General features: G+C 30.3%; 1 protein-coding gene across 5 annotated transcripts in view; it reads right to left on the bottom strand.

The window, feature by feature from the left end:
- Positions 1-7202: 7202 nt before the first annotated feature.
- Positions 7203-9712, bottom strand: part of septin4b (septin 4b) — a 43708-nt gene continuing 41198 nt past the window's right edge. For all 5 annotated transcript variants that reach the window (XM_028464024.1, XM_028464026.1, XM_028464027.1 and 2 more), the window contains 3 exons: positions 9533-9695; positions 9332-9431; positions 7203-8531 (listed from right to left, as the gene is read on the bottom strand). In XM_028464024.1, the coding sequence (XP_028319825.1) occupies positions 8463-8531; positions 9332-9431; positions 9533-9695 (332 nt within the window). In that variant the 3' untranslated portion in view covers positions 7203-8462. The remainder of the gene's footprint in view (positions 8532-9331; positions 9432-9532; positions 9696-9712) is intronic.

Raw genomic sequence — 9712 nt, 5'->3', positions numbered from 1 at the left:
CTATTTTGAAAACACTAAAAATAGAAATATTTTGAAAAAAAAAAAGTTTTTGAGGTAAGGCATAAAATAAAAATATTTTGGGGAAAAAAAAAGGTTTTTTGAAGTAAGGCATAAAAATAAAAATATTTAAAAATAGAACTAGTTTGAAAAAAGTTTTTTGAGGTAAGGCTATAGTAAGGCTTAAAAACAGAAGCATTAAAAGGAAAGTTTTCTTCAAAACTATTTTGGAAACACCATAAAAATAGAAATATTCTGAAAAAAAATTTCTTCAGAAAACTATTTTGAAAACACCATTAATATATATATGTATATACATTGAAAATATTCAAAAAAGAATTAATTTTGAAATAAAATAGAAATATAAAAAACTGAAGTTAGGCTATAGTAAGGCATAAAAATAGAAACATTAAAAAAAAAAAAGTTTTCCTCAAAAAATATTTTGAAAACATAAAAATAGAAATATAATTTTAAAAAAAGTTTGAAAACACCATAAAAATAGAACTATTTTGAACAATATTTATATATTTGTATATATATATATCTTTTGAAAACACCATGAAAGTAGAAATATTTTTAGAGAAGCATAAAAACAGAAGCATTTTGAAAAAAAAAAACATTTGAATTTTTCTTTTTTAATATTTATTTTGAAAATACCATAAAAATAGAATGTTTTTGAAGTAAGGCTATAGAAAGGCATAAACTCATGAGGGTACATTTTAAGGTGAGTCCACTTGTCCTTTGTGAAAAGGAACTTCATACAAAGAAAACAGCCAAAATACATTACAAAAGCTTTTTAAAAGAAATCTAACCCCTTTGATAATCCTATACACCACTCCTACTAAAGACAATGACACATATAACATAGACTTTAGAATAATTAACTCCATAATGATTGTATAAGCTAAACTTAGAAAATAATAATTATATATATCTGCAATGCCAATCAGTATTCTACATGCTTAGAACTGTCACTGGGAATATTAAAAAAAATCTAGAAAAAAGTAAGATCATTAGATTTAGTTGTAGAACATTACATTTAAAACAATCTAAAGTAGAGAAAACTATACTTTATTATAATACCTATTAGATTTTACAGTTGAGATGTTTCCTACAAGTTATATCTAAAAGAAATACAGACAAAATTTTGCAAATCTAGTTTATTCAGCTAATGTTTGTACTGGGTGCAGGCAGGTGCCAACATACAGTATCTGTGCAGATATGATGATGCGTAATGCTTTTGTGATGCTCTTGAACAAAGTGCTAAATGTCAAGATGATTTCTGTTATTCAAATGAATAAAGACCTCAGATGTGTCTCTGAATGTATAACAATTAAAAGAATAATGAAAAGTTTAAATCATATTTTTGACTTAATAGACACTGCTCATTTCTATGTTCTCAACTTTGGAGACAAACTTGAAGGCGTTTACACTGTAAATGAGATTACTACAAATGTGATTCTTTGATTTTTTTTCTACAAATCATGTGATATAATGACTACAGCTGAGATAGTTGCATTTCAACACCACACTTAGAACATAGTGCTCGTCATCTGGCAGCTGAAGACAGAAGACAATGCAGACAGAAGTGGAAAAAGTCTGCTTGTGTTACTACAAAAGGCTGAAAGTTATGCCTTAAGCAATGTGGGAGGATCGAGAGATAACAACTGGACAAAAGTAAGAACGAGAGTTCCAGGCTCTTCTACTGGGAATCTCTGTGCTTGTAAGATAGCCAATAGAAGGCCGCAGCTGAGTCAATGATAAATATACCGTTTTCCTACTTTTGATGAATAAATATTTGATTATTGGTTCTCTAAAACTTTTTGTCTGTTAAATCTGTTCACATCCCAGGCTGAACACTGGCAGCGGTTAACATGTTGGAAAAAATATATAGTTTTCTTCAAAAAACTATTTTGAAAATAGAAATATTTTGGGGAAAAAAAATATTTTTTTGAGGTAAGGCTCCAGAGAGGAATAAAAATAGAAGCATTTTGAATTATTATTGTTATTATTATTTTTTAATATCTATTTGGAAAACACTATAAAAAAAGAAATATTTAGAGGGAAAAAAATAGTTTTTTGAGGTAAGGCTATAGTAAGGCATGAAAATAGAAATATTTTGAAAAAGAAAAAAGTTTTCTGACTGACTGTAGCTTTAAAAAAAAAAAAAATCATTTTTTTTCTTTTTTCATGCCTTATATCTGATTTATGGTGTTCGTCTATTTTTTGCCATTTTTATGCTGTACTCTAGGCTCACCTCAAAAAAAGAAAAAAAAAAAAGAAATCTTTTTTATGCCTTACTCCGATTTATAGTTTGTCATATTTTTTTGGCATTTTTATGCCGTACTTTTGCCTTACCTCAAAAAAAAAAAAAAAAGAAGAAAATAAAAATCAACATTTTTTTTCACATTTTTGCCATTTTTATGCCTTACCCTTACCTCAAAAAAAAAAAAAAAATCTTTTTTATGCCTTACTCCCATTTATAGTTTGTCAAATTTTTTTCCCATTTTTTTGCCGTACTTTTGCCTTACCTCAAAAAAATAAAAAATAAAAAAATAAAAATCAACATTTTTTTTTCACATCACGTCAATATTTTTGTTGCCATTTTTATGACTGACTATAGCTTTAATTCCGACGAATTTTTGCCATTTTAATGCCTTACTATAGCCTTACATCAAAAAAACAAAAAACAAAAAACAAATCAATTTTTTTCTTTTTTCGTGCCTTATATCTGATTTATGGTGTTACTCATATTTTTGCCATTTTTATGCCTTACCCTTACCTCAAAAAAAAAAAAAAAAAAAAATCTTTTTTATGCCTTAATCCCATTTATAGTTTGTCATATTTTTTTTCCCATTTTTTTGCCGTACTTTTGCCTTACCTCAAAAAAATAAAAAATAAAAAAATAAAAATCAACATTTTTTTTTCACATCACGTCAATTTTTTTTGTTCCCATTTTTATGGCTTACTATAGCTTTAATTCAGACTTTTGGTGTTCGTCTTATTTTTTGCCATTTTTATGCCTTACTATAGCCTTACCTAAAAAAAAAAAAAAAAAAAAAATATCAATTTTTTTCCTTTTTCATGCCTTATATCTCATTTATGATGTTAGTCTATTTTTGCCATTTTTATGCTGTACTATAGCCTTACCTCAAAAAAAAAAAAATTTAAAGTTTCTATTTTTGTGCCTTACTATAGCCATACCCCCATTTTTTTGTGTTGCTGTTTTTATGCCTTACTATAGCCTTACCTAAAAAAAATTAAAAAAAAATAAATTTTTTTTTTTTCTTCTTTCATGCTTATATCTGATTTATGGTGTTCGTCATATTTTTGCCATTTTTATGCCTTACTATAGCCTTACCTAAAAAAAAAAAAAAAATTTATAGTTTCTATTTTTGTGCCTTACTATAGCCTTACCCCCAATTTTTTGTGTTGCCATTTTAATGCCTTACTATAGCCTTACCTAAAAAAAAAAAAAAAAAAATCTTTTTTATGTTTTACTCCCATTTATAGTTTGTCATATTTTTTTTGCCATTTTTATGCCGTACTTTTGCCTTACCTCAAAAAAATAAAAAATAAAAAAATAAAAATCATCATTTTTTTTTTCACATCACGTCAATTTTTTTTATTCCCATTTTTATGGCTTACTACAGCTTTAATTCCAACTTTTGGTGTTCGTTTTATTTTTGCCATTTTTATAGCCTTACCTTATGTAAAAAAAAAAAAAAAAAAGAAATCAAATGTTTTCTTTTTTCATGCTTTTATCTGATTTATCATGTTCCTCATATTTTTGCCATTTTGATGCCGTACTATAGCCTTACCTCAAAAAAAAAGAAATCTTTTTCATGCCTTACTCCGATTTATAGTTTGTCATATTTTTTTGCCATTTTTATGCCGTACTTTCGCCTTACCTCAAAAAAATAAAAAAGAAGAAAATAAAAATCAACATTTTTTTTTACATCACGTCAATTTTTTTTGTTGCTGTTTTCATGGCTTACTATAGCTTTAATTCTGACTTTTGGTGTTCGTCTTGTTTTTGCCATTTTTATGCCTTACAATAGCCTTACCTAAAAAAAAAAAAAAAAAAAACAAATCAAATTTTTTTTTAAATGCTTATATCTGATTTATGGTGTTACTCACATTTTTGCCATTTTTATGCCGTACTATTGCCTCACCTCAAAAAACAAAAAAACAAAAAAACAAAAAAAAAATGTAAATGTTTCTATTTTTGTGCCTTACTCTAGCCTTACCCCCATTTTTTTGTGTTGCCGTTTTCATGCCTTACTATAGACTTACCTCAAAAAAAAAAAAAAAAAAAAAAAAAAAAGTAGAGGTTTCTATTTTTGTGCCTTACTATAGCCTTACCCCCAATTTTTTGTGTTGCTGTTTTTATGCCTTACTATAGCCTTACCTAAAAAAAACAAAAAAAAAAACAAATCAAATTTTTTCTTCTTTCATGCTTATATCTGATTTATGGTGTTCGTCATATTTTTGCCGTTTTTATGCCTTACTATAGCCTTACCTCAAAAAAAAAAAAAAAAAAAAAAACTTTTTTATGCCTTACTCTGATTTATAGTTTGTCATATTTTTTTTTGCCATTTTTATGCCGTACTTTCGCCTTACCTCAAAAAAAAAAAAAACAAATCAAATTTTTTTTTTAATGCTTATATCTGATTTATGGTGTTCGTCTATTTTAGCCATTTTTATCCCTTACTACAGCCTTACCTCAAAAAAAAAAACCAAATCAAATTTTTTTTTAAAATGCTTATATCTTATTTATGGTGTTACTCATATTTTTGCCATTTTTTTGCCGTACTTTTGCCTTACCTCAAAAAAATAAAAAATAAAAAAATAAAAATCAACATTTTTTTTTCACATAACGTCAATTTTTTTTGTTCCCATTTTTATGGCTTACTATAGCTTTAAATCCGACTTTTGGTGTTCCTCATATTTTTGCCATTTTTATGCCGTACTATAGCCTTACCTCAAAAAAAAAAAAAAAAAATCAAAAAAATCAACATTTTTTTTCACATCACGTCAATTTTTTTTGGTCTCATTTTTATGGCTTACTCTAGCTTTAATTCCGACTTTTGGTGTTCGTCTTATTTTTGCCATTTTTATGCCTTACTATAGCCTTACCTAAAAAAAAAAAAAATCAATTTTTTTCCTTTTTCATGCCTTATATCTGATTTATGGTGTTCGTCTGTTTTTGCCATTTTTATGCTGTACTATAGCCTTACCTCAAAAAAAAAAAAAAAAAAAAAAAAAAAAGTTTCTATTTTTGTGCCTTACTATAGCCTTACCCCCAATTTTTTGTGTTGCTGTTTTTATGCCTTACTATAGCCTTACCTAAAAAAAACAAAAAAAAAAAACAAATCAAATTTTTTCTTCTTTCATGCTTATATCTCATTTATGGTGTTCGTCATATTTTTGCCGTTTTTATGCCTTACTATAGCCTTACCTCAAAAAAAAAAAAAAAAACTTTTTTATGCCTTACTCTGATTTATAGTTTGTCATATTTTTTTTGCCATTTTTATGCCGTACTTTCGCCTTACCTCAAAAAAAAAAAACAAATCAAATTTTTTTTTTAATGCTTATATCTGATTTATGGTGTTCGTCTATTTTAGCCATTTTTATCCCTTACTACAGCCTTACCTCAAAAAAAAAAAAACAAATCAAATTTTTTTTAAATGCTTATATCTGATTTATGGTGTTACTCATATTTTTGCCATTTTTATGCCGTACTTACACCTTACCTCAAAAAAATAAAAAATAAAAAAATAAAAATCAACATTTTTTTTTTCACATCACGTGAAAATGCATTACCTAAAAAAAAAAAAAAAAACAAGTCAAATTACATTTTTTCTTCTTTCATGCTTTTATCTGATTTATGGTGTTCGTCATATTTTTGCCATTTTTATGCTGTACTATAGCCTTACCTCAAAAAAAAAAAAAAACAAAAAAAAACAAATCAAATTTTTTTTTAAATGCTTATATCTGATTTATGGTGTTACTCACATTTTTGCCATTTTTATGCCGTACTATTGCCTCACCTCAAAAAACAAAAAAAACAAAAAAAAAAAAATGTAAATGTTTCTATTTTTGTGCCTTACTCTAGCCTTACCCCCATTTTTTTGTGTTGCCGTTTTCATGCCTTACTATAGCCTTACCTAAAAAAAAAAAAATAAAAAAAAAATCCAATATTTATAGTAAGGCATAAAAATAAAAACATTTTGGAAAAAAAAAGTTTTCTTCAAAAAATCTATTTTAAAAACACATAAAAATAGAAATATTTTGGAAACATTTTTTCATTTTTATTTTAAAATTTTTTGAGGTAATGATATAGTAAGGCATAAAATTGAAACATTTTGAAAAATAATACAATTTTGAGGTAAGGCATAAAAATAGAAATTTTTTCAATTTTTTATTTTTATCATAAAAGGCTTAAGTAAGGCATTAAAATGTCAAAATATGACAAACACCAAAAATCAGTGGGAAGGCTACAGTAAGGCATACATATAGGAACATTTTTTGAGGTAAGGCTTTAATAAGGCTTAACATTAGAAACATTTTATATTTTCTTATTTTTTTTTTAATTAAGGCTTTAGTAAGACATAAAAATTTCAAAAATATGACAAACACCAATAATTAGAAGTAAGGCTAGATACATCGGCTCAGTATAAATACCTTTAAAGAATCGATTCTGAGTGGTTACAATACTATTTATCTACTTTTAAAAGTATCAATCATTTTTTAAATGAACATCATATCCAGATGCATCGGCTTAGTGTCAATACTTTTACAAATAGTATCATTTCTGGTGTTTAGGTAGTGTTGATTCTTTTAAATGCTTCTCTGCTTTTTCTGATGAGCATTGTACTCGGGTACATTGGTCTAGTATTGATGCTACTAAAAGTATCGATATTTGGTAATACCATTGCTTCCCCAACCGGATTCATTCATCCATACTAACATTAAAGCAAAACGATGGGGGAAAGTTTCAAGTCCACACTTTCAAACTTTACAGCATGTGACTGCTTTATTTTTTTAAATTTTTTATCAGCACTTTGAGGATATTATGTGATCTGATCTATCCCATCAATCTGCTTCAAATAGTTGTTCAAAAATCAAGATTAAATTACAATAAATCCTTCAACTTTAACCATAAGCTCAACATCTTGTACACACATACAAAGAAAAGTTAACAAAGTGTGTTCATATTTTATTACAACATTATATTTTTGTACATATTGACCTTTCCACCCTTGTTTCTCATATAAATTCATACATAAATATTCTCTAAAAGGTTGCATAACAAAAGAAGGTTTTAATACAAAACCATTTCAGTGAGAGAAGCACCAGCTGAAACTCTGGAGCCAACCTCCAGGAATGTTTTTACTTCTGAAAACAAAAAAAGTCACACAACAAGTCAGAACAGAGTGAAAAAAACATTTTTTTAAGGTGGGAACAAAGAGCTGTGAAGAAAATGGGGAAAAAAATGTCTTTTTCAAAGCTGAATCAGTTTTAAGTGCCACTCTTAATATTTATCAATGATGAGCTTCTGAAGGTTTTCTTTAAATAGAAAATGTATGAACTCAAGCACAGTTTGATTACTTTAATACGGGGGCGGGGCTTAAAGTTGGAAAACGGCATGTCTGAGGATGCAACCCTTGCCTCCTCATGTGCCCCACATGCAGATGTCAGGTTTTATCTCAATAAACAATATCACTAATAGTCTAGTACGGGCAGAACCTTCAATATTAACCTAAAGAGACTTTTCACTGGACTGTATCTCATATAATGTTAGCAATGTTTTTCATGTGACATAAAACCGATCAGAGACATTAGTAAAATATAATAAACATGTTAAACCGACATGAATCCATCCGCACATCCCTGGCTTTAAAATAAAACCAAATAAAAAATAAATGAAACCATCATCCATATAAAGCACAACAGAGTGCAGTTAAATAAAAGCAGCAACATATAAGAAAAAAAAGTGTTTAGGTAAGAAATAGAAATGACAAATTACATGTTTGAACTGAAACAATTGTAAAAAATAAAATAAAAAATACATGCACATTAGAAGTGTGCTAAATAAAAGCATCAGAACGTTTGATGTAAACCTCAGAAACTGTAGAAACCAAACCCTGTGATGGCGTAGTTACTGAAATAAACACTAACTCAGATATGTAAGTAAACAAACCCATTCAAGCAACGTCAGCACTGTGGGACACAGCAGAGTGCAGGCAGGCCTGGGGGGAGGGGGTGTGTTGTTGTTAATATCAGATCCAGGGGGAGGAAACAAAGGGTAGTGGATTAGCTGGAAATTTCAGAAGAACGTGGCTCCGCCTCCCCAGCAACTTCGCCCTTCCGTGACCAACACGCTGCTGCTGATGATGAGGAAGGAGTGCGGCCCTTCACCCACTGAGACAGAAACAGGAAGTGTGGCGCGAGTCCAGGCGTTAGAACGCTTCATTCTGAGAGCTCATGTTGTTCTGGATCCTCGTCAGCATCTCCTGCATCCGCCGCAGCTGTGAGCAGAGAGTGTGTGTTTATCAGTTACACATGAATACACACACAACTAATCGATAGCACTGGAAAAGAGATCACATGACCTATGCTGACCTACTGCAGGCCTCTGACTCCTCCCACTTTGATCAGACGCTCACTGACATTCCTCCTCTCACATCAAACTGGGCTTTTCTCTTTTTCCTAACAATTAAACTGAGCGACTGCAGTGTTTCTGTGATGCTTTAATTAAATTTGAGGAGAAAAACTGAGATTGTTGCTGTGATGTCATACGTTGGAGTAACATTCATGTGTTGATATCGTGGAATATTTACAAATTATTATATACAAAATGAAAAAATAAGTGAGAAAAACCGTTTATTGAATAAAATACATTTTATAGGAGGTGATTGGGGATACTGGGAGAGACAAAGACCACATCACGTGTGTTTGCACTTTAAATAAATAAAATCAATAAATATATTTTAGATTATTATCTGCACACCAAACACTAAAATATTATACAGCAGGAACATAAATAGGAGGTTTCTCTCTCTATGGCCAACTCAAAACTCTCTTCACAGTTTTCTAATGTTTAATAACACACGTTTACACCAATCTCTGGTCCTGTTGCTGATTTTAAGTCGTGTTTCTGCTGATAAATCATCTTCACTCTGACTAAAACATCTGTGTAAACCTCTGCCTCTTAGAGCTGTTCATCTCCTATGTGCTGTGAGTGTGTCTCCTGGGTGGGCGGAGCCTCTGTGAGCTCAGACTTGTGTTCGAGGTCATGTGACTCCAGTTGGTGGTCGTTGTGCCGTACCTCCTCGTCTTTCTCTCGGATCAGCTTTTCCGTCTCGCTCTCGGGCCCCGTGGGCCCCGCAGGGATGGGGAAGTCCGTACCGCTCTCCCTGGTTAGTTTACTGTGGAGAGGAAGACGTCACACGTTCTCTGATGGTTCTCACGTAGCAGTGTAAATGTGTGTGTGTGTGTGTGTGTGTGTAAGCGTGCGCTCAGGTCGTACTTGCGGTTGCGCTCCTTGACGACCATGCGTGTCATGCTCTGGATGCAGTGGGCTCGGTAGTTCTCGTAGTGACACTCCCTAGTCACGTCCTTGAGGTCCTGCATGTGTGAGCGCACCAGCATGTTCCTCAGCTTCACAAAATCACAGTGTGCAGAATTCTCCACTGCAAAGCACAGCAGG

Source organism: Gouania willdenowi, chromosome 13, assembly GCF_900634775.1.
Source record: "Gouania willdenowi chromosome 13, fGouWil2.1, whole genome shotgun sequence".
Taxonomy (NCBI): Eukaryota; Metazoa; Chordata; class Actinopteri; order Blenniiformes; family Gobiesocidae; genus Gouania; species Gouania willdenowi.
The sequence above is the reverse complement of the archived record's forward strand: the minus strand, read 5'-3'. Positions and strand labels throughout refer to the sequence as shown.